At 41.3% G+C, this 24,613-nt stretch overlaps 1 protein-coding gene across 2 annotated transcripts; it reads right to left on the reverse strand.

Moving 5' to 3' along the window:
- Window positions 1–7,531: 7,531 nt before the first annotated feature.
- On the reverse strand, window positions 7,532–15,704 carry GIMAP2 (GTPase, IMAP family member 2). Of its 2 annotated transcripts, XM_033193715.1 has the most exons (4): window positions 15,586–15,665; window positions 13,960–13,995; window positions 10,865–10,976; window positions 7,532–8,845 (listed from the first exon to the last, which is right to left on the reverse strand). In XM_033193715.1, exons 3-4 carry the CDS (start codon window positions 10,893–10,895, stop codon window positions 7,860–7,862), a joined length of 1,017 nt encoding a protein of 338 aa, XP_033049606.1. In that variant the 5' UTR covers window positions 10,896–10,976; window positions 13,960–13,995; window positions 15,586–15,665; the 3' UTR covers window positions 7,532–7,859. The 2 variants fall into 2 exon arrangements, with proteins under 2 accessions (XP_033049606.1, XP_033049605.1); XM_033193714.1 differs by lacking the exon at window positions 10,865–10,976 and having other exon boundaries at window positions 15,586–15,704.
- Between the last annotated feature and the right edge of the window lie 8,909 nt (window positions 15,705–24,613).

The raw sequence follows: 24,613 nt of genomic DNA on the forward strand, positions 1-24,613 counted from the left end.
TATAGGTAAACTCATGTCACAAGGGTTTGTTTTACAGATTGTTTTGTCACCCAGATACTAAGCCTAGTACCCAATAGTTGTTTTTTCTGCTCCTTTTCCTCCTTCCATCCTCCACCCTCAAGTAGGCCCCAGTGTCTGTTGTTCTTCTCTTTGTGTCCATGTGTTCTCATCATTTAGTGCCCATAGGAGAACTTGTGGTATTTGGTTTTCTGTTCTTGTGTTAGTTTGCTAAGGATAATGGCCTCCAGTTCCATTCATGCTCCTGCAAAAGACATGATCTCATTCATTTTTATGGCTGTGTAGTATTCCATAGTGTATATGTACCACATTTTCTTTATCCAGTCTACCATTGATGGGCATTTAGGTTGATTCCATGTCTTTGCTATTGTGAATAGTGCTGCAATGAACTATGCATGTGTGTCTTTATGAATATGCATGTGTGTCTTTATGAATATGCATGTGTGTCTTTATGATAGAATGATTTATTTTCCTTTGAGTATATACCCAGTAATGGGATTGCTGGGTTGAGTGGTAGTTCTGTTTTGAGCTCTTTGAGGAATTGCCACACTGCTTTCCACAATGCTTGAACTAATTTACACTCTCACCAACAGTGTATCAGTGTTCCCTTTTCTCTGCAACCTTGCCAGCATTTGTTATTTTTGACTTTTTAGTAATAGCCATTTGGACTGGTGTGTGATGGTATCTCATTGTAGTTTTATTTTGTATTTCTCTAAAGATCAGTGATATTGAGCTTTTTTTTCATATACTTACTGGTCACATGTATGTCTTGTTTTGAAAAGTGTCTATTCATGTCCTTTGCCCACTTTTTAATGGGGTTGTCTTTTTTTCTTATAAATTTGCTTAAGTTTCTTACAGATGCTGGATATTACAGCTTTCTTTGTCAGGTGCATAATTTGTAAAAATGTTCTCCCATTCTGTAGGTTGTCTGTTTACTTTGTTGATAGTTTCTTTTGCTGTGCAGAAGCTCCTTAATTGGATTCTATTTGTCAATTTTTGCTTTTGTTGCAATTGCTTTTGGCATCTTCATCATGAAATTTTTGCCAGTTCTTATGTCCAGAATAATATTGTCTAGGTTGTTTTCCAGGGTTTTTATAGTTTTTGGGTTTTACATTTAAGTCTTTAATTCATCTTGAGTTGATTTTTGTATATGGTGTAAGGAAGGGGTTCAGCTTCAATCTTCTGCATATGGCTAGCCTGGTTAGCCAATTATCCTAGCACCATTTATTGAATAGGGAGTCCTTTCACTATTGTTTATTTTTGGCAGATGGTTGTAGGTGTGTGGCCTTATTTTTGGCCTCTCTATTCTGTTCCATTGGCTATGTGTCTGTTTTTGTACCAGTACCATGCTATTTTGATTACTGTAGCTCTGTAGTATAGTTGAAGGTAGGTAGCATGATGCCTCTAGCTTTATTCTTTTTGCTTAGGATCACCTTGGCTATTAAGTCTGTTTTGATTCTGTATGAATTTTAAAATAGTTTTTTTTTCTAGTTCTGTGAAGAATGTCATCGGTAGTTGATAGGAATAGGATTGAATTTATAAATTGCATGGGCAGTATGGTCATTTTAACGATATTGATTCCTCTTATCCATGAGCATAGAATGTTTTTTCATTTGTTTGTGTCATCTCTGATTTCTTTAAGCAGTGTTTTGTAGTTCTCGTTATAGAGATCTTTCACCTCCCTAGTTAGCTGTGTTCCTAAATATTTATTATTTTTCAGGCAGTTGTGAATGGGATTGCATTCCTGATTTAGCTTTCGACGTGACTGCTGTTGGTAAACAGGAATGCTAGTGACTTTTGTACATTGATTTTGTAAGAGAGAAACGTTTGGAAGAGAGAAACAAACTCTCTTTTGTTACTTTCTTTTATTTCTGTCTCTTGTCTGATTGCTCTGGCCAGGACTTTCTTTTTTTTTTTTTTTCTTTTGTGTTTTCTATGTTGGGACATTTCTATTGCTGTGTCTTCAAGTTTATTAATCTTTTCTCTTTTTAAAATTTCTAGGGTCGGGGTAAATATGCAGGTTGTTATATAGGTAAACTCATGTCACAAGGTTTGTTTTACAGATTGTTTTGTCACCCAGATACTAAGCCTAGTACCCAATAGTTGTTTTTTCTGCTCCTTTTCCTCCTTCCATCCTCCACCCTCAAGTAGGCCCCAGTGTCTGTTGTTCTTCTCTTTGTGTCCATGTGTTCTCATCATTTAGTGCCCATAGGAGAACTTGTGGTATTTGGTTTTCTGTTCTTGTGTTAGTTTGCTAAGGATAATGGCCTCCAGTTCCATTCATGCTCCTGCAAAAGACATGATCTCATTCATTTTTATGGCTGTGTAGTATTCCATAGTGTATATGTACCACATTTTCTTTATCCAGTCTACCATTGATGGGCATTTAGGTTGATTCCATGTCTTTGCTATTGTGAATAGTGCTGCAATGAACTATGCATGTGTGTCTTTATGAATATGCATGTGTGTCTTTATGAATATGCATGTGTGTCTTTATGAATATGCATGTGTGTCTTTATGAATATGCATGTGTGTCTTTATGAATATGCATGTGTGTCTTTATGAATATGCATGTGTGTCTTTATGAATATGCATGTGTGTCTTTATGAATATGCATGTGTGTCTTTATGAATATGCATGTGTGTCTTTATGATAGAATGATTTATTTTCCTTTGAGTATATACCCAGTAATGGGATTGCTGGGTTGAGTGGTAGTTCTGTTTTGAGCTCTTTGAGGAATTGCCACACTGCTTTCCACAATGCTTGAACTAATTTACACTCTCACCAACAGTGTATCAGTGTTCCCTTTTCTCTGCAACCTTGCCAGCATTTGTTATTTTTGACTTTTTAGTAATAGCCATTTGGACTGGTGTGTGATGGTATCTCATTGTAGTTTTATTTTGTATTTCTCTAAAGATCAGTGATATTGAGCTTTTTTTTCATATACTTACTGGTCACATGTATGTCTTGTTTTGAAAAGTGTCTATTCATGTCCTTTGCCCACTTTTTAATGGGGTTGTCTTTTTTTCTTATAAATTTGCTTAAGTTTCTTACAGATGCTGGATATTACAGCTTTCTTTGTCAGGTGCATAATTTGTAAAAATGTTCTCCCATTCTGTAGGTTGTCTGTTTACTTTGTTGATAGTTTCTTTTGCTGTGCAGAAGCTCCTTAATTGGATTCTATTTGTCAATTTTTGCTTTTGTTGCAATTGCTTTTGGCATCTTCATCATGAAATTTTTGCCAGTTCTTATGTCCAGAATAATATTGTCTAGGTTGTTTTCCAGGGTTTTTATAGTTTTTGGGTTTTACATTTAAGTCTTTAATTCATCTTGAGTTGATTTTTGTATATGGTGTAAGGAAGGGGTTCAGCTTCAATCTTCTGCATATGGCTAGCCTGGTTAGCCAATTATCCTAGCACCATTTATTGAATAGGGAGTCCTTTCACTATTGTTTATTTTTGGCAGATGGTTGTAGGTGTGTGGCCTTATTTTTGGCCTCTCTATTCTGTTCCATTGGCTATGTGTCTGTTTTTGTACCAGTACCATGCTATTTTGATTACTGTAGCTCTGTAGTATAGTTTGAAGGTAGGTAGCATGATGCCTCTAGCTTTATTCTTTTTGCTTAGGATCACCTTGGCTATTAAGTCTGTTTTGATTCTGTATGAATTTTAAAATAGTTTTTTTTTCTAGTTCTGTGAAGAATGTCATCGGTAGTTTGATAGGAATAGGATTGAATTTATAAATTGCATTGGGCAGTATGGTCATTTTAACGATATTGATTCCTCTTATCCATGAGCATAGAATGTTTTTTCATTTGTTTGTGTCATCTCTGATTTCTTTAAGCAGTGTTTTGTAGTTCTCGTTATAGAGATCTTTCACCTCCCTAGTTAGCTGTGTTCCTAAATATTTATTATTTTTCAGGCAGTTGTGAATGGGATTGCATTCCTGATTTAGCTTTCGACGTGACTGCTGTTGGTAAACAGGAATGCTAGTGACTTTTGTACATTGATTTTGTAAGAGAGAAACGTTTGGAAGAGAGAAACAAACTCTCTTTTGTTACTTTCTTTTATTTCTGTCTCTTGTCTGATTGCTCTGGCCAGGACTTTCAATACTATGTTGAATGGGAGTAGTGAGAGAGGACATCGTTGTCTTGTGCCAGTTTTCAAGGGGAATACTTTCAGGTTTTGCCCATTCAGTATAATATTGGCTGTGGGTTTGTCATAGATAGCTCTTACTACTTTGGAGGTATGTTTCTTCAATACCTAGTTTATTGAGAGTTTTTAACATGAAGGGATTTTTGAATTTTATCAAAAGCCCTTTCTGCATCTATTTAGAGGATCATGTGTTCACTAATCTTTTCTTTTTCAGCCTAACGTTTTGCTAGCCCTTTCAATGTATTTCTTATATCTTTTATGGTAGTTTTTATCTCTAGAGGTTAAATTTGGGTCTTTTTCATGTCTTCCATCTTACTACTTAACTGTTTTAACATACAGCACACCATTGTAATAACTGTGTTAATGTCTTTGGCTGATAATTCTAATGCTTTTGTCAGTCTGGGCTGGTATTTATTCATTGATTTATCTCTTCACCATTGGTCATATTTTCTTGCTAATTTTCATGTTTTGTAATTTTTTACTGGATGCCAGACATCTGGCTTTGACCTTCTTATGTGCTGAACATTTTTGTACTCCTATAAATATTCTTGAGCTTTCTTATGGGATGCATTTAAGTTACTTGGAAACAATTTGATCCTTCAGGTCTTGCTTTTAATATCTAGTAGGCATACTTGATAAGTTTTTAGTCTGGAACCAATTATTTCCCACTAGTGAGGCAAGGCTCTTCTGTGAACTCTACCCAATACCCCACAAATCACAGGCTCTTTTAGTTTTTATGGTCTGTGGTGAGTGCAGGACACTGTCTCCTCTAATATTCTTGACTGGTTCTTTTTGTCACCTCAGGGGGCTTCACCACATGCATGTGGTGATCAGTATTCAGTTGAAGACTCAAGGGGGACTCTCTGCAGATGTCTGGATTTCTCTCTCCGTGTAGCTGTCTCATCTTTCAGACTGTTATGTGAACTCTTAGCCACCTTTGTATCTCCAGAATCCCAGCTCTATCTTCTCAAATCAGGGAGTCTGCCAGGTTCCACCTGGTTTCCATAAATGTTAGTTTTTTTTTAACACTGCATAACAAATTACCATGAACTCAGCAACTTAAAACAGCATAGATGTATTATCTCAAAATTAGTGTGGGCAAGGAGTATAGACATAGCTTAACTGTATGTTCTCTGCTTTAGGGTTTCACCAGCCTGTAATGCTAGCTTAAGTCTAATCAGAGGCTTGACTGAGGAAAGATCTGAACCCTCCGGATGTTGACAGAATTTGTTTCTTTGTGACTGTGACTAAGGATTTTGACTTTTTCCTGGATGTTGGCTAGAGGCCACCTGCAGTTCTCTGCCACGTTAGCCCTGTTCATAGGCAATTCACAAAATGGAAATTTGCTCCTTGAAGGCCAGCAGGAGAGGAAAAGCAAGTCTTTGTGCAGCCATATAAATCACTGGAGTGACATTCTGTCACCCATGCCATGTTCTATCGGTTAGAAGTAGGTCTCAGATCCCACCCACACTCAAGTGGAAGAGTTCTACAAAGGTGTGAACACCAGGAGCCAGGAATCATTTGAAGTCAACATAGGGTCTGTCTGCTATACCCTCTCTGTGTTGTGACCTGAAAGCTCTCTCAAGACAGGAGGCTGGGACAATTGAAAGTCTTGTCTTGTTTTCCAATTCTCAGTGATTACTCTGTTACCTGATGTTCAGTGTCTTCAACACTGTCATTTTATAACATTGGTCCATTTTTTGGTTGTTTCACATGGGGCAGGAAGTGGGTATCTGGTCCTTGTTATGCTATTTTGATTTGACAAGGAAGTCTGAACTCTGATTTTTAAATTTAGTTTTTCTGTCTGTTGTCAGGATATGGAAGTGTTGTAGCTTTTAAAAAGTTGATATTATATTGAGATTCATTGCTTTACTTTTATTACCTCTATTTATCTAAAATTATTATTTTTCTTTCTCATCAGTACTTATACCTTTTATTTTTATTTCTGTTTTTAAAGTTATTAGATAGATGAGATCTGTGGTAAAATGCTAAACAGAAGCAGTGATAGTCTGCATCTTTTGTTGTTCTAAATTTTAATACAAATGCCTGCAATGTTTGAGAGAAATTCTCTTTTTCATCTGTCCACTTTTAGATGTTTTCCAGTATCTTTACATTGATTTAAAAATTTTAAAAGTTTTTATAACTGCTGCTCACGGAGGAGTTTATGTAATCAATTCACTTCCCCGTCATTAATAGGAGTAGTCATCATTAACTTTTTAAAAATCAATTATAATTTGATTTATTAAAATTTCATGAGTTTTTTCAAATACAGTTCATCATCTTTGGTAGTTTTTTGTTCCTTTTTAATTTGGGCTGTGCGTGTATGATTTTTTTTTTTTTTTGAGATGGAGTCTCGCTCTGTCACCGAGGCTGGAGTGCAGTGGCCGGATCTCAGCTCACTGCAAGCTCCGCCTCCCGGGTTTATGCCATTCTCCTGCCTCAGCCTCCCGAGTAGCTGGGACTACAGGCGCCCGCCACCTTGCCCGGCTAGTTTTTTGTATTTTTTAGTTGAGACGGGGTTTCACCATGTTAGCCAGGATGGTCTCGATCTCCTGACCTCATGATCCGCCCATCTCGGCCTCCCAAAGTGCTGGGATTACAGGCTTGAGCCACCGCGCCTGGCCACTGTGTATGATATTTTAAGAAATATTTCATAGCTACTTAGTACACTGTAACTAGTACTGTGATATTAAAGTTTCTGAGTCTACTTCCATTGGGTTTTTAAATCTTTTTGATCTTGTTCATAGGGACATAATTTAGGTTCACTTTACTGAATTAATTCCATGTGAATACTCAAGTGAATTGGAGATGGTTTCCTGTAGAGAAGATTGCGTTTGCTTCTACTGGATGTCAAGAATTGAACTAATTTTGGATAACTTTAGTCTCCTGGAAGGTCCTAAATTAATACAGAACGCTCCAAATCAGCTCTCCAATTTTATTAACAACCCAAGATTGATTTCTTCATTTCAGGATTGGTACCAGCATTTGTCTCTTGGTCAGCTCTGCCTTCCTTGTTCATGTATTCCTTATGGGCCTCAACTCCAGTTTGTGCTCCTCATTTTAAAAAAATATTGTTTGCTCCATCTTTGGAATTTTCTTTATTTTTCTGGTGAACTCATCAATTGTAAAAATTCTGTTTCTTTTAATAAATGTAGCCTCTATTTGCACCTAGCAAGATGATGCTTCAGAATATCCAGTCCAATTTACTATCTTTTCTGACATTTGTCTTTACCTATGTTTCAGTGATCAGTCTGAAGGACGTCAGGGCTAAAATCTGGCTAAAATGAATCATATGTCCACTTACCATTTTCTAAGGAGAAAACTATAGAAGAGAATTAACAACATATGATCAGAGGAACTTTACAGTTTATATTTTATTGCCATTTTCATTATATTCAGTAGAAACGGTAGTACTAGAAAGAAGAAAATGAGTTTTTAGGAACATAAAACTGGCTTTAAATATTTGAAAATGAGAGAAATTTTGTGTTTACAGATTTCAAAAGGCTTTGATATATTATATTTCAATGCAGACAGTAACTTATCGTATGATTTGGTTCATCAATAATTGGAGTGATGTTAAGATTTAAACATTTCATAGAATCTCAAATATGACATCGGGTACCACATTTTACAGGGAAAGCACTGTGATTCACCCACTAGTGAGTAAATAATAACTGGGATCTGTAACTATAACCTAGGAGTCCTGCGTTCTAGTCTAATAACTGTTCTCGAAAATATCATTAACTTTTTGGGTATAATAAACAGCAAGCTGCACAGTAAATTGCACATACTAAAGAGTAAGCAACAAAATAAAGTGCACATGCTGTGCAATATGCAAAGCGACAGAATTAGCAATCTGAGACACAACTGAATACAAAATAAAACACACAGTTGTGTTTTGATTAAGGCTCTTTTTAGGGAATTTGCTTCAGCCAAGGCTATGTAACTTCTCTGAGTTTCCATGTACTTTATAAGGCTCTCTTTGAATTCCTTTAATTTTTGATCTGATCCCACAGATCCACATTTAGACCTCTGTATTAGGCTGTACAGCCCATTGGTATAGTGCTCACCATTTTTCTCCATCAACAGATCCTCAATCAAGTCCATTAGCTGCTTCACTTGGTCATCCTGATTTCTCCCTTCAGCACGGTTATTAAAGGCACAGATTCGCCCACCACATGCTGCCACCAGCTTGCTTAGGGCTTTGTTATCAGAGTTGCGCATGTAATCCATCAGGGAGCCACCACTGAGGTCTTCCTTGTGGGTAAAGAGGACAATTGTGTGTCCCATGGCATCCTCTCCAAAGATCTCCTTCACCCTCTGTGCAGCCTCCTGGTCCTGTGAGGTGTAGCGGCCCAGCTGAGTCACCAGGAGCAGCACATGGGGTCCTGGTACAGAGAGCAAGTAGCACCTCTGCACCTCTTTGTACAGAGCTTCACAGTGGTCCTTCCAAGAAAACATATCTGGTGTGTCAATAATGACAATCTCTCTATCTCCCCAGCTTCCCTGACTTTTGCTGCAAGTCTTAGTCAAGGTCCGGGAACCCAGCTTTGATTCAAATGCTTGCTTCCTGAGGATGCTGTTACCTGCAGCACTTTTGCCAGCTCCTGTTTTGCCCACAAGGATGATTCTCAGCTCAGATCTGCTGGCACATTGGCCCTTTGCATGTGATCCTGTGAGGAGCAAGTTTACTGTGTTATCACCACATTGATCATGGCAGTGGAATTTTTTTTTCTTTTTCTTTCTTTTTTTTGAGACCAAGTTCACTCTGTCACCCAGGCTGGAGTGCAGTGGCACAACCTAGGCTCACTGCAAGCTCCACCTCCTGGTTTCATGCCATTCTTCTGCCTCAGCTTCCTGAGTAACTGGGACTATAGGCACCCACCACCGCGCCCGGCTAATTTTTTTTTTTTTTTTTTTTTGTATTTTTAGTAGAGATGGGGTTTCACCCTGTGGTCTTGATCTCCTGACGTCGTGATCTGCCCACCTCCGCCTCCCAAAGTGCTGGGTGTGAGCCACCACACCCGGCTGGCAGTGGAATATTTTTTAATGGTAAGGAGGTATTCCCCATTATGTAAAAGGATACTCTCACATCTATTTCATGTATGAAATGAAAACTAACTTGATTTCTCTAGGACTGTAGGATATTGCCATTTGGAGCCTAGGAAAACATACTTGGGGATGAGATGGATTTAAAAACATTTCTCATCATGCAATGGTTGCCTGAATCACTCAGTCCTGGATCTCTAGAAGAAAAGTTCTCTGGAGAACAGACGTGTAGGCAAGGCCATGGGTTCCATCTCAATGGGGGTCAAGTGACCTGGCTCTGTTTCAAGGCCAGAGGTTTCTCCTCTGAACTTTGCTGGGCAGAGTGGGGTCATGACTACCAGGGAAGTGTCTGGACCAGCAAAATATTAGAATGAGCAGTGTAAAATTATTTTTATTAGTGAAGAAACAACTGAGATCTTATAAAGGATATCATAATTTTGCTTAGAAAGGATGGCATAATTTTTGTATAAGATAGTCAGAATATGGTAAACTTCCCTCTCTCCTTCCCCATTTCCCTTCAACGTGGGTAAGGTTCTGGGGAGAGGAGTGAATGGGGACAGAGGTATGAAGGAGCTTGAGACTTTAGGGAAAAAATGTGTTTCATTCATTCTCCTTAAAGGGGAAGGCATAGGAGCCATGGTGCCATTTCTGCTGGTCCACATGGCAGTGAAAGGAATGACTTGTCTAGGGCGGGTTCATGGAAGACTCAAGATGCAGCTTTATAGTGGAGAGATGAGGTATTTAACTTGCAAGGTAGGGGTACTCTGACTCCTGAGGGTTAACCCCTTGATTCCTTTACTGTAAGGGAGGAACATTTGACCTGTATGAATGAAATGGAATACAATGATAACAGAAGAATCTTTCTGGAGGGAATATCCAAACAAACTAAGACCCTTCTGCTAAGCCCATTGCCTTTTGGGGTTTAGCTGTTCCTTACTCTCATGTTGCAGAAAGAAAGTTGGAGAAAGAACGTCTACATTGACTACAGAATATCAGAGCTTAGAAGGAACTTAGACTGTACAAAGAAAATGAGCTTTCTGAGAGGCAGCATGCAGTGGTGAAGAATAAAGAATCTGGAGCTGGACTGCTTAGTTTTAATTGTCTTTCCATTGCTAGTCATATGATCTTGGACAACTGATTAATTTTCTGCGTGTGACGGTTTACTCCATGTGGTGATGTTCTAAGTATTAAATAAGTTAATATATGTAAAGAACTTAAAAGAGTGCTGGTGCACTAAAGCACTTAGTGAAAATTAGGCTAGGATTGTTTATAGCAACCTCCTTATAGAGGAAGTAACTTGCATGCAGCGGTTAAGTAACTTGGACAAAGTCCTAAATAGTTAGTGAAATCTACCATTTATTGAGAACTTTTAATGTGCCAGGATCTGTTCCAAGTGGTTTACCTTCATTACCTAATGTACTCCTCCTAGCAATGGTATGAGTTAGGGTTAGGTGCTGCAATGCCCACCAGGGGTCTTGTTCTTATTTGGTTCAAATGACCTCTTGGGCTCACAGAACTGCCATGGGCCTCACTGGGACACTAGTCTACTCTAATGGAAATCTTAGCTTGCCAGAGGGATAATGTTGGGCCTTCCACCTAGTGGAAGTCTATGCAGCAATTCATGGAACACTGCAAACTGTCACCTGGGGATGTCCCAGGGCAAGGAGATGGCATCTTGAGCAGTTAGAGAAGCCACCTGGACTCACAGGAGCCAATGTCGCTTGTAGCAACCCTGGGGTTTAGCTTCCAGATTCCCTGCAAGGAACATGAGAGTTATAAGAGTCAGTCTGCTCAGGGAAGTTCCAAAGAGCTTCCTAGCATGTATTTATAGTTCTTTCAGCATAGATATAATTCACCCATCAAGAGAAGTTTTCAACCATAAGCAAAGTTCCTAATAATGTTATAGACATTTTACTCTTATTAAATTACTAGAGAATCTGAGCTAAAACGTTTAACCAAAGATTAAATTCTCAGGCAGAAAGGGAAATGGTTTGTCAACCTTTTAACCCATGGGTTCCTTTTATTCACCTTATTTTACACGTGAATCTGCAACTTGGCCAAGAACTTAGAGCTATTAAAATTAACCAGTTTTGTAAATGAAAAAGCTGGCAGTTGAACCTGCCCATTTTCTATGCCTGAAGTATTAGTGCTTTGCCATGCTGCTACACCAATACTTGTTGCATATATTTAAGTATTTTCTCTTCCAGCCAAATTGACCAAAACTTATGGACATTTATTCTTATTTTCTGTATGCCAGTGAAGTTATGGCCTCACAGTGGGCATGCAATGTACACTTTTACTTAAAAGGAAGCAGGCATTACATTACAGATTTCTATATTCTGAAAACAGCAGCCGAGCAGCTCCTGATATACCTTGCTGGTGCTTGCTTAGAGGCAGCCAAACTGCACCTTTAACCTTCCTCTCGCCTATGAAAACAGAAATCAAGGGAGTCACTGAAGAGAACCGGTGGGAGTCCTGAGTTGCTGGCCTCTTAGGGAGTGCAGCCTCATTCTCTCCCGTGGGGAGGGTACAGGGAAGAGAATTATCTGCATCCAAAGCCAAGTGAGAGGGTCTCTAAAACATCCACTCATAAATATTGGGCATGTCACCGAAGTTGAGAGATAGGTAGGTCATTTCCCAGATGGGTGTCTGCTGAATGACAGAAACGGGTAAGCCTATCCAAGTGCAGCAAAGTGAAGAGAATTCTTGAGCAAATTTAGAGAGAAGTAAGATATTACCTGGAGTTTGGAGACAAGTATAAACATGGAAATTGGTGTCTATTTCCTTTCTGGAGAATTCTAAATTTTGAAGGCAGACTAGAGCCAACTAGGAGACCAGGATAAGGTGTAAGAAGCAATGGCTTAGGGGGTTTCCCATGGACAGAAGGGATCTTATAGAAAATAATGAGGCACAGTTGCCTTGGTGAGGCCCTGCCAAAGGCCTGCCTTGTATGACAAGGGGAGTGCAATAGTAAGAGGAAGCCAGGGGTGCCATGAGGGTGGGAGCAGAGCTCTAGTTGGATAATTCAGCCAGAGAGGGCACAGCTTCTGGCGGGAAGCATACAAAGCATCAGCCCCATGGGGCCTCCACAGTGTCCTCGCACAGTGGAGGGTGTCTGCTGTAATGGGGCATGGGATGGCAGTGAGGACTAGCCAGGAGACGACTGCAAAGACAATGGGACTCAAGCACTCCACTTTCTTTCTCCAGTCACCCATCCTCCTGCCTGATGGGGAAAGAGGGACTAGCATGAGGGTTGAGGAGGCAGAGCTGGAAGGGAGAGGAGGACTTTTGGAAGGTCCCAGAGTTCAGGCTGAGGCTGAGGCTGAGGTAGAGGAAGGAGAAACTCATATTGAATGTAAGTTTGATATTAGATGGCACCGAACACTACAACACCTGATATATGTGGAATAGGGACTTTAATAGACTATTCTTCTAGTCTGTATTAATCATAAAGGCAACTGCCTGAGGTGGCATCAATAAATCAAGATTATGGCCAGGCGTGGTGGCTCATACCTGTAATCCCAGCACTTTGCGAGGCTGAGGCAGGCAGATCACTTGAGGTCAGGAGTTGTAGATCAACCTGGCCCACATGGTGAAACCCTGTCTCTACTAAAAATACAAAAATTAGCCAGGCATAGTGACACATGCCTGTAATCCCAGCTACTCAGGAGGCTGAGGCAGGAGAATCACTTGAACCCGAGAGGCAGAGGTTACAGTGAGCCACAGAGTGAGACTGGGCCACAGAGCAAGACTCCATCACCAGCCCTCCAACCAAAACAAAAGGAAATCAAGATTGGATAATAAGAGGCAGTGATGGGAGGAAAAAAAGTTGTTTCTCATTTGGATCGCAGAGTTCAGCTTGTTAATCAACAAGTTCCATACACAATGAAGCCAGAGACCTCCTATTTCTCACAGGTGAGGGTTGAGTGTGAAGGGAACTTGGAAGGGGGGAAGATCTGGGCTATTCTTGATGTAAGAGACTGAAGATAGGGCTGGCGAGGGGCAGAGAGGGAGGAGGAGGGAGTGGGAAATGGGAGGTCAAGGTACAGAGAAAGAGAGACACCCATACCATACAGATAGCAGAAACAGGTGCAAGAAGAGGAGAGAGAGAGAGAGGACAAGGGAAAGAAAGGGAATGGTAGAGTCAGAGACAGAGAGAGAGAGAGACAAAGAATCTATAGAAGTGTGAGAGAAGGAAGAGAAGACTGAATGGTAGGAGAAGGAATATTTCAAAGAGATCTGAAAGATTTGTGCATAAAGGAAAAGCCTGGATGCATATTTTGGATCCTGGTGAGTATTTTAACAATTTTCAGGCCAGATGTGGTGGTTCATGCCTGTAATCCCAGAACTTTGCAAGGCCGAGGCTGGCGGAAACCCCGTCTCTACTAAAAATAATAATAATAATAAAAAAATAGCAGGGCATGGTGGTGTGTGCCTGTAGTCCCAGCTACTCAGGAGGCTGAGGCAGGAGAATCACTTGAACCTGGGTGGTGGAGGTTGCAGTGAGCCAAGACTGCGCCACTGTACTCCAGCCTGAGTGACAGAGCGAGACACCATCTCAAAACAAACAAGCAAACAACAACAACAAAACCAAAACAAAATCCCGCAATTTTCAGCTGCCAGTGGTGGTAGCTGTGGGAGTTAGAATAAGATCCTTCATTCTTTTTTATTTTGCCCCAACATCATCAGAAGACACACACACACACACACACACACACACGAGAAGTCACTTTCTTACCCCAGTGATTGTGTTCATTTTGGTCCATTGGTGTTCCTGAGAAACAGACAGACAAGAAACTTATTTTTCAGTTCTAAATCCTGAAAGATCTTTATTTTTCTTTTCTTTTTCTTTCTTTCTTTTTTTCTTTTCTTTTTTTTTTTTTTTGAGACACAGTTTCACTCTGTCACCCAGGCTGGAGTACAGCAGTGCGATCTTGGCTCACTGCAACCTCCACATCCTGGGTTCAAGCGATTCTCCTGCCTCAGACTCCCGAGTAGCTGGGATTACAGGTGTGCACCACCACCCCTGGCTAATTTTTGTAGTTTTAGTAGAGACAGGGTTTGACCATGTTGGCCAGGCTGGTCTCGAACTCCTGACCTCAAATGATCCACCCGCCTCGGCCTCCCAAGTTTTGGAATTAAACGCCTAAGCCACTGCGCTAGGCCAAGATCCTTATATTTCTTTTTTTTTTTTTTTTTTTTTTTTTTGAGATGGAGTCTCGCTCTGTCGCCCAGGCTGGAGTGCAGTGGCGCGATCTGGGCTCACTGCAAGCTCCGCCTCCCGGGTTTACGCCATTTTCCTGCCTCAGCCTCCAGAGTAGCTGGGACTACAGGCACCCGCCACCTCGCCCAGCTAGTTTTTTGTATTTTTTTAGTAGAGGCGGGGTTTCACCGTGTTCGCCAGGATGGTCTCGATCTCCTGACCTCGTGATCCGCCCGTCTCGGCCTCCCAAAGTGCTGGGATTACAGGCTTGAGCCACCGCGCCCGGCCAGATCCTTATATTTCTAAACAACCATGCTTCATTTGTCTACTAATAAGGGACAAGATGGGTGGGAAAAGAATGCCTTCCTACTTTACAGAGAACTGGAATCACTTACTGAGGAGCTGAGAAGTGGGTTTCGTTCGTAAGCCTCACGCCCAGTTCTCTCTCGCTTCCTTCCTCCCGTCCTCTCACAGGTCAGCCCAGCTCCCTTCTGTTTTTGTTTTGCCTGCACACTCTTCCCTCTGTCAGCTTTCTTTGTAGGTGTGCCTTCCCTTACACCTGAGGCTCAGTCCTCCCTTTCCCTCTCTTTCTTTTTCCACCTTGCCTCCTTCCCTCCTCTACTCTCTCCAAACCTCCTCCCTCATGTTGAGTCTTTGCTGAGAGACTCAATGAATTAAGATTATGACTCTGGGAAACCGTGCAATCCTTTAAGCCAGAAATACACTTCACTTGATCCATCAATTGCTTGAATTTTCCTCATTCCCCAACAGCCATTGGTTATGAAGTCCTTGCAATCTAGGAACTACTATGCAGTGAGAAGTATCGGTACATTTTCATGGCTAGTTTCTCTTGTTTAAATCTGGCAGGCATAGACCAAGCCTACAAGCACAGAAAACTGAAAGCCACATGTTAATGCCCAGATTCTTCCCAGTTAGCACTTTTTATTGGCTTTATACTATGGAAATTCTTTATTTGCCAGTGATGTGTAAAGTAAATTGTATCAGTTTCCTGTAAACTGGCTTCACTTAAGGAAAAGGCAGTCACTCTAAATTGTTTCTCTTAAAATAGGACAAATTTGCTCTAAGAAAAATGAAAATGTTTGTGCATGGCTTGGAACCTAGAAATCAACACTGCAGAACTTTTTGTAAATCTTGGCTTACCTGATTTACTGTCCAAAGAAATAGTTGGCTCCCTGTTCAGTCCTGTTATCATGTAGCTCAGCTCTAAAACAAAAAGAAAGTAAAACCAAAACTCCAGTTGGTCTTCCTCTCTTGAATCTTCACTGAGCTTCCTGACTGCTAACAAACCCCACCACGTGCCTGTGTCTGAAATTCTCTTTCATGCCATTAAACAAAATAAAGTTTAAATGGAAAGTTAATCGTAGTTATTTACTGTCATGTGGGCCAACTGTCTCTTCTCAAAAGTGAAAAAAGAGTGTTTTAATTATTTCATCTGGACTAGAAAGAAAGGCACGAATGCCAAGGAAGTTGGTAGATTTCAGTCCTTCCCAGCTGGGATATGTCCCAACAGTTAGAAGTTTGTCTAGATGCAAATGACCCCCTGAGAAGGGCTTAAACCTCATTCATACTGGCAGCAGGGATTGTTCTAAAGCAGATGCCACTGGGAGAAAAGAGGAGCCTCTGATAGGCACTGCCCAGGGGAAGAAGGGCACAGAAAGGGGAACCTGAGGGGGCCAGTGTTGTACAAGTCTGATTGTAAGAACCATTAACAATCAAAACAGGCCGGGCGCGGTGGCTCAAGCCTGTAATCCCAGCACTTTGGGAGGCCGAGACGGGCGGATCACGAGGTCAGGAGATCGAGACCATCCTGGCTAACAGGGTGAAACCCCGTCTCTACTAAAAAAAAATACAAAAAATTAGCCGGGCGAGATGGCGGGCGCCTGTAGTCCCAGCTACTCGGGAGGCTGAGGCGAGAGAATGGCGTAAACCCAGGAGGCGGAGCTTGCAGTGAGCTGAGATCCGGCCACTGCACTCCAGCCTGGGCGACAAAGCGAGACTCCGTCTCAAAAAAAAAAAAAAAAAAAATCAAAACATTTTTACATAATTCATTCATGGCTTCTAGGTTTCTGGGCCTTTCTTCCCTGTCCAGCTCTGTAATTTCAGAGAACCTCCCTGTGGGGAGAAATTGTCTAGGAAATATCTATAGTGATAATCTGGAGTGGTTTATATTCAAGAAGAATAACGCAAATAATTAAAGTTGAAATCATCCAAATATTCTTTTTCTTATACATAGGGCAGTTGCCACAGCAGGGGAAGAAAGACATGGAATTTGTATTGTCTTTAAATACCCCCGGATTAGTAGTGATATGCATTGCTTTCTTTCCAGACTCATTGGTCAAGGATAATCACATAGCCCTAGGCTCCTAATCACATACCCCTAGGCTCCTAATCACATGGCTCTCCTATCGAGAGGTGACAACATGCTAGCAGCCCTTGCTCTCGGTGCCTCCTCAGCCTCAGCGTCCACTCTGGCAGCGCTTGAGGAGCACTTCAGCCCTCCACAGCACTGTGGGAGCCCCTCTCTGGGCTGGCCGAGGCTGCAGCCGGCTCCCTCTGCTTTGCAGGGAGGTGTGGAGGGAGAGGCACCGGCTGCGTGCTGCATGAACAGTCCAGCGCGAGTTCCCGCGGGCGTGGGCACTTCTCCGTGGCCCACACTCAGAGTGGCTGACCAGCGCCTCCAGCCCAGGGCAGTGAGGGGCTTAGCACCTGGGCCAGCAGCTGCGGTGGGTGGGCCAGGTCCGAGCAGTGCGGCAGGCTGGTGCTGTGCTCGAGCTGTCGCTGGGCCTCAGCTGCCTCTTCGCACGCTGCCCCCTGCTCCACAGCACTCAGTGCCATCAACCGCCCAGGGGCTGAAGAGTACAGGTGCAAATGACCCCCTGAGAAGTGGATTCCTCGGGACTGGCAGGGCAGCTCCACCAACGGAATACACTAGGTGAAGCCAGCTGGGCTCCTGAGTCTAGTGGGGACTTGGAGAACTTTTATGTCTAGCTAAGGGATTGTAAATAGACCAATCAGCACTATGTGTCTAGCTAAAGGTTTGTAAATACACCAATCAGTACTCTGTATCTAGCTAACCTAGTGGGGACTTGGAGAACTTTTATGACTAGCTAGCGGATTGTAAATGCACCAAGCACTCTGTGTCTAGCTTAGGGATTGTAAATGCACCAATCAGCACTCTGTCAAAATGGACCAATCAGCTCTCTGTAAAATGGACCAATCAGCAGGATGTGGGTGGGGCCAGATGAGGGAATAAAAGCAGGCTGTCCCGCCAGCCAGCTGCTGCAACCAGCACTGGTATCCTTACACATGGTGGAGGCTTTGTGTTTCCCCTCTGCAATAACTCTTGCTATCACTCACTCTTTGGCTCCACACTGCTTTTATGAGCTGTAACACTCACCCTGAAGGTCTGCAGCTTCCCATCTGAGGCTAGTGAGACCACAAACCCTCCGGGAAGAACAAACAATTCCAGACGTGCTGCTTTTAAGATCTGTAACACTCACCGCGAAGGTCTGCAGCTTCACTCCTGAAGCCAGCGAGACCAAGAACCAACCAGAAGGAAGAAACTGGGGACACACCATCTTTAAGAACTGTAACACTCACCGTGAGGGTCCACAGTTTCGTTCTTGAAGCCAGTGAGACCAAGAACCCACCAATTCTGGAGACACTATGATGGAGACTGGGGAGTGCAGTGGACCCTAAGGAACCTGGGTAAACACTACCACCTTTATAACACACAATTGTTGTTTTGTTTCATTTTCTTCCAGATCCTTTACTGTACAATCTCATAAGTGTGCTTGAAGAACAATACACAGGCAGCTCCTGCTTGATATCTATAATCTGTAAGTCTATAATTTAGTACGAAAAATGAAATATTCTATGTAAAAACACTAACTGGGGCCTATTTCTTACTGTTTTATGTGTGAAACCAAGGTAATGTAATATGCATCAAACTGAAAGCTTACCAATTTTCTAAATCATAAATAGAATTTATGAGAAAAAACTGTCAACTTAGAATACCAGAATTATAACATTTCAGTCTCTAATCCATCTTGAATTAATTTTCGTATAAAGAGTAAGGAAAGCATCCAGTTTCAGCTTTCTACTTATGGCTAGCCAATTTTCCCAGCACCATTTATTAACTAGGGAATCCTTTCCCCATTTCTTGTTTTTGTCAAGTTTGTCAAATATCAGATGGCTGTAGATGTGTGGTATTATTTCTATGGGCTCTGTTCTGTTCCATTGGCCTATATGTCTGTTTTGGTACCAGTACCATGCTGTTTTGGTTACTGTAGCCTTTTAATATGTTTTGATGTCAGGTAGCGTGATGCCTCCAGCTTTGTTCTTTTGGATTGTCTTGGCAATGCGGGGTCTTTTTTGGTTGCATATGAACTTTAGCGCAGTTTTTTCCAATTCTGTGTAGAAAGTCATTTGCACCTTAATGGGGATGGCATTGAATCTATAAATTACCTTGGGCAGTATGGCCATTTTCTTTTCTTTATTATTATACTTTAAGTTCTAGGGTACATGTGCATAACTTGCAGGTTTGTTACATATGTATGCTTGTGCCATGTTGGTGTGCTGCACCCATCAACTCGTCAGCACCCATCAACTCATCATTTACATCAGGTATAACTCCCAATGCAACCCCTCCCCACTTCCCCCTCCCCATAATAGGCCCTGGTGTGTGATGTTCCCTTTCCCAAGTCCAAGTGATCTCATTGTTCAGTTCCCACCTATGAGTGAGAACATGCGGTGTTTGGTTTTCTGTTCTTGCAATAGTTTGCTGAGAATGATGGTTTCCAGCTGCATCCAGGTCCCTACAAAGGACACAAACTCATCCTTTTTTATGGCTGCATAGTATTCCATGGTGTATATATGCCACATTTTCTTAATCCAGTCTGTCACTGATGGACATTTGGGTTGATTCCAAGTCTTTGCTATTGTGAATAGTGCCACAATGAACATACATGTGCATGCATCTTTATAGCAGCATGATTTATAATCCTTTGGGTATATAACCATAATGGGATGGCTGGGTCATATGGTACTTCTAGTTCTAGATCCTTGAGGAATCACCATACTCTTTTCCATAATGGTTGAACTAGTTTACAATCCCACCAACAGTGTAAAAGTGTTCCTGTTTGTCCACATCCTCTCTAGCACCTGTTGTTTCCTGACTTTTTAATGATTGCCACTCTAACTGGTGTGAGACGGTATCTCATTGTGGTTTTGATTTGCATTTCTCTGATGGTGAGTGATGATGAGCATTTTTTCATGTGTCTGTTGGCTGTATGCATGTCTTCTTTTGAGAAGTGTCTGTTCATATCGTTTGCCCACTTTTTGATGGGGTTGTTTGTTTTTTTCTTGTAAATTTGTTTGAGTTCTTTGTAGGTTGTGGATATTAGCCCTTTGTCAGATGAGTAGATTGCAAAATTTTTCTCCCATTCTGTCAGTTGCCTGTTGACTCTGATGATAGTTTCTTTTGCTGTGCAGAAGCTCTGTGGTTTCATTAGATCCCATTTGTCGATTTTGGCTTTTGTTGCTGTTGCTTTTGGTGTTTTAGACATGAAGTCCTTGCCCATGCCTATGTCCTGAATGGTATTACCTAGGTTATCTTCTAGGATTTTTATGGTATTAGATCTAACATTTAAGTCTCTAATCCATCTTGAATTAATTTTCATGTAAAGAGTAAGGAAAGCATCCAGTTGCAGCTTTCTACTTATGGCTAGCCAATTTTCCCAGCACCATTTATTAACTAGGGAATCCTTTCCCCATTTCTTGTTTTTGTCAAGTTTGTCAAAGATCAGATGGCTGTAGATGTGTGGTATTATTTCTGAGGGTTCTGTTCTGTTCCATTGGTCTATATCTCTGTTTTGGTACCAGTACCATAATGTTTTGGTTACTGTAGCCATGTAGTATAATTTGATGTCAGGTAGCGTGATGCCTCCAGCTTTGTTCTTTTGACTTAGGATTGTCTTGGCAATGCGGGCTCTTTTTTGGTTCCATATGAACTTTAAAGCAGTTTTTTCCAATTGTGTAAAGAAACTCATTGGTAGCTTCACGGGGATGGCATTCAGTCTGTAAATCACCTTGGGCAGTATGGCCATTTTCATGATATTGATTCTTTCTATCCATGAGCATGGTATGTTCTTCCATTTGTTTGTGTCCTCTTTTATTTCAGTGAGCAGTGGTTTGTAGTTCTCCTTGAAGAGGTCCTTTACATCCTTTGTAAGTTGGATTCCTAGGTATTATATTCTCTTTGAAGCAATTGTGAATGGAAGTTCATTCATGATTTGGCTCTCTGTTTGCCTGTTACTGGTGTATATGAATGCTTGTGATTTTTGCACATTAATTTTGTATCTGAGACTTTGCTGAAGTTGCTTATCAGCTTAAGGAGATTTTGGGCTGAGATGATGGGTTTTCTAAATATACAATCATGTCATCTGCAAACAGGGACAATTTGACTTCTTTTTTTCCTAACTGAATACCATTTATTTCTTTCTCTTGCTTGATTTTCCTAGCCAGAACTTCCAACACTATGTTGAATAGGAGTGGTGAGAGAGGGCATCCCTGTCTTGTGCCAGTTTTCAAAGGGAATGCTTCCAGTTTTTGCCCATTCAGCATGATACTGGCTGTGGGTTTGTCATAAACAGCTCTTATTATTTTGAGATATGTTCCATCAGTACCGAATTTATTGAGAGTTTTTAGCATGAAGGGCTGTTGAATTTTGTCAAAGGACTTTTCTGCATCTATTGAGATAGTCATGAGGTTTTTATCTTTGGTTCTGTTTATATGCTGGATTATGTTTATTGATTTGCCTATGTTGAACCAGCCTTGCATCCCAGGGATGAAGCCCACTTGATCATGGTGGGTAAGCTTTTTGATGTGCTGCTGGATTCGGTTTGCCAGTATTTTATTGAGGATTTTTGCATCGATGTTCATCAGGGATATGGGTCTAAAATTCTCTTTTTTTTTGTTATATCTCTGTCAGGCTTTGGTATCAGGGTGATATTGGCCTTGTAAAATGAGTTAGCAATTCCTAAAATGAGTTAGGATTCCTTCTTTCTTTTTCTTTTTTTTGAGACGGAGTCTCGCTCTGTCACCCAGGCTGGAGTGCAGTGGCCAGATCTCAACTCACTGCAAGCTCCGCCTCCCGGATTCACGCCATTCTCCTGCCTCAGCCTCCCAAGTAGCTGGGACTACAGGCGCCGCCACCTCGCCCGGCTAGTTTTTTGTATTTTTAGTAGAGACGGGGTTTCACTGTGTTAGCCAGGATGGTCTCGATCTCCTGACCTGGTGATCCGCCCGTCTCGGCCTCCCAAAGTGCTGGGATTACAGGCTTGAGCCACCGCGCCCAGCCGATTCCTTCTTTTTCTATTGATTGGAATAGTTTCAGAAGGAATGGTACCAACTCCTCCTTGTACCTCTGGTAGAATTCGCCTGTGAATCTGTCTGGTCCTGCACTGTTTTTGGTTGGTAGTCTATTAATTATCGCCTCAATTTCAGAGCCTGCTATTGGTCTATTCAGGGATTCAACTTCTTCCTGGTTTAGTCTTGGGAGATTGTACGTGTCCAGGAAATTATCCATTTCTTCTAGTTTTTCTAGTTTATTTGCATAGAGGTGTTTATAGTATTCTCTGATGGTAGTTTGTATTTCTGTGAGGTCAGTGGTGATATCCCCTTTATCTTTTTTTATTGCGTCTGTTTGATTCTTCTCTCTTTTCTTCTTTATTAGTCTTGCTAGCACTCTGTCAGTTTTGTTGGTATTTTCAAAAAACCAGCTCTGTATTCATTGATTTTTTGGAGGGATTTTTGTGTCTCTATCTCCTTCAGTTCTGCTCTAATCTTAGTTATTTCTTGCCTTCTGCTAGCTTTTGAATGTGTTTGCTATTGCTTCTCTAGTTCATTTAATTGTGACATTAGGGTGTCAATTTTAGATCTTTCCTGCTTTCTCTTGTGGGCATTTAGTGCTATAAATTTCCCTCTACACACTGCTTTAAATGTGTCCCAGAGATTCTGGTATGTTGTATCTTTGTTCTCATTGGTTTCAAAGAACATCTTTATTTCTACCTTCATTTCGTTATGTACCCAGTAGTTATTCAGGAGCAGGTTGTTCAGTTTCCATGTAGTTGAGCGGTTTTGATTGAGTTTCTTAGTCCTGAGTTCTAGTTTGATTGCACTGTGGTCTGAGAGACAGTTTGTTATAATTTCTGTTGTTTTATATTTGCTGAGGAGTGCTTTACTTCCAACTATGTGGTCAATTTTGGAATAAGTGCGATGTGGTGCTGAGAAGAATGTATATTCTGTTGATTTTTGGTGGAGAGTTCTGTAGATGTCTATTAGGTCCACTTGGTGCAGAGATGAGTTCAATTCCTGGATATCCTTGTTAATTTTCTGTCTTGTTGATCTGTCTAATGTTGACAGCGGGGTGTTAGTGTCTCCCGTTATTATTGTATGGAAGTCTACTCTCTTTGTAAGTCTCTAAGGACTTGCTTTATGAATCTGGGTGCTCCTGTATTGGGTGCATATATATTTAGGATAGTTAGCTTTTTCTGGTGATTTGATCCCTTTACCATTATGTAATGGCCTTCATTGTCTCTTTTCATCTTTGATGGTTTAAAGTCTGTTTTATCAGAAACTAGGATTGCAACCCCTGCTTTTTTTGTTTTCCATTTACTTGGTAGATCTTCCTCCATCCCTTTATTTTGAGCCTATGTGTCTCTGCATGTGAGATGGGTCTCCTGAATACAGGAAACTGATGGGTCTTGACTCTTTATCCAGTTTGCCAGTCTGTGTCTTTTAATTGGACCATTTAGTCCATTTACATTTAAGGTTAATACTGTTATGTGTAAACTTGATCCTGTCATTATGATATTAGATGGTTATTTTAGTTGATACAGTTTCTTCCTAGCATCGATGGACTTTACATTTTGGCATGTTTTTGCAATGGCTGTTACCTGTAGTTCCTTTCCATGTTTAGTGCTTCCTTCAGGATGTCTTGTAGGGCAGGCCTGGTGGTGACAAAATCTCTTAAGCATTTGCTTGTCTGTAAAGGATTTTATTTCTCCTTCACTTATGAAACTTAGTTTGGCTGAATATGAAATTCTGGGTTGAAAATTCTTTTCTTTAAGAATGTTGAGGCCGGGCGCGGTGGCTCAAGCCTGTAATCCCAGCACTTTGGGAGGCCGAGACGGGCGGATCACCAGGTCAGGAGATCGAGACCATCCTGGCTAACACGGTGAAACCCTGTCTCTACTAAAAATACAAAAAACTAGCCGGGCGACGTGGCGGGCGCCTGTAGTCCCAGCTACTCGGGAGGCTGAGGCAGGAGAATGGCGTGAACCCGGGAGGCGGAGCTTGCAGTGAGCTGAGATCCGGCCACTGCACTCCAGCCTGGGCGGCAGAGCGAGACTCCGTCTCAAAAAAAAAAAAAAAGAATGTTGAATATTGGCCCCCACTCTCTTCTGGCTTGTAGAGTTTCTGCCGAGCAATCTGCTGTTAGTCTGATGGGCTTCCCTTTGTGGGTAACCCGACCTTTCTCTCTGGCTGCCCTTCACATTTTTTCCTTCATGTCAACTTTGGTGAATCTGACAATTATGTATCTTGGAGTTGCTCTTCTCGAGGAGTATCTCTGTGGCTTTCTCTGTATTTGCTGAATGTGAATGTTGGCCTGCTTTACGAGGTTGGGGAAGTTCTCCTGGATAATATCCTGAAGAATGTTTTTTAACTTGGTTCCATTTCCCCCATCACTTTTAGGCACACCAATCAGATGTAGATTAGGTTTTTTCACATAATCCCATCTTTCTTGGAGGCTTTGTTCGTTTCTTTTTACTCTGTTTTCTCTGCACTTCTCTTCTCACTTCATTTCATTCATTTCATCTTCAATCGCTGATACTCTTTCTTCCAGTTGATCGAGTCGGTTACTGAAGCTAGTGCATTTGTCACGTAGTTCTCGTGTTATGGTTTTCATCTCTATGAGTTCTTTTAAGGTCTTCTCTGCATTGATTATTCTAGTTATCCATTCATCCATTTTTTTTCCATGGTTTTTAGTTTCTTTGTGCTGGGTACATAGTTCCTCCTTTAGCTCTGAGAAGTTTAATTGACTGAAGCCTTCTTCTCTCAACTTGTCAAAGTCATTCTCTGTCCAGCTTTGTTCCATTGCTGGCGA

This window comes from Trachypithecus francoisi, unplaced genomic scaffold (genome assembly GCF_009764315.1).
Source record: "Trachypithecus francoisi isolate TF-2019V2 unplaced genomic scaffold, Tfra_2.0 Lachesis_group4, whole genome shotgun sequence".
In the NCBI taxonomy this organism is placed as follows: domain Eukaryota; kingdom Metazoa; phylum Chordata; class Mammalia; order Primates; family Cercopithecidae; genus Trachypithecus; species Trachypithecus francoisi.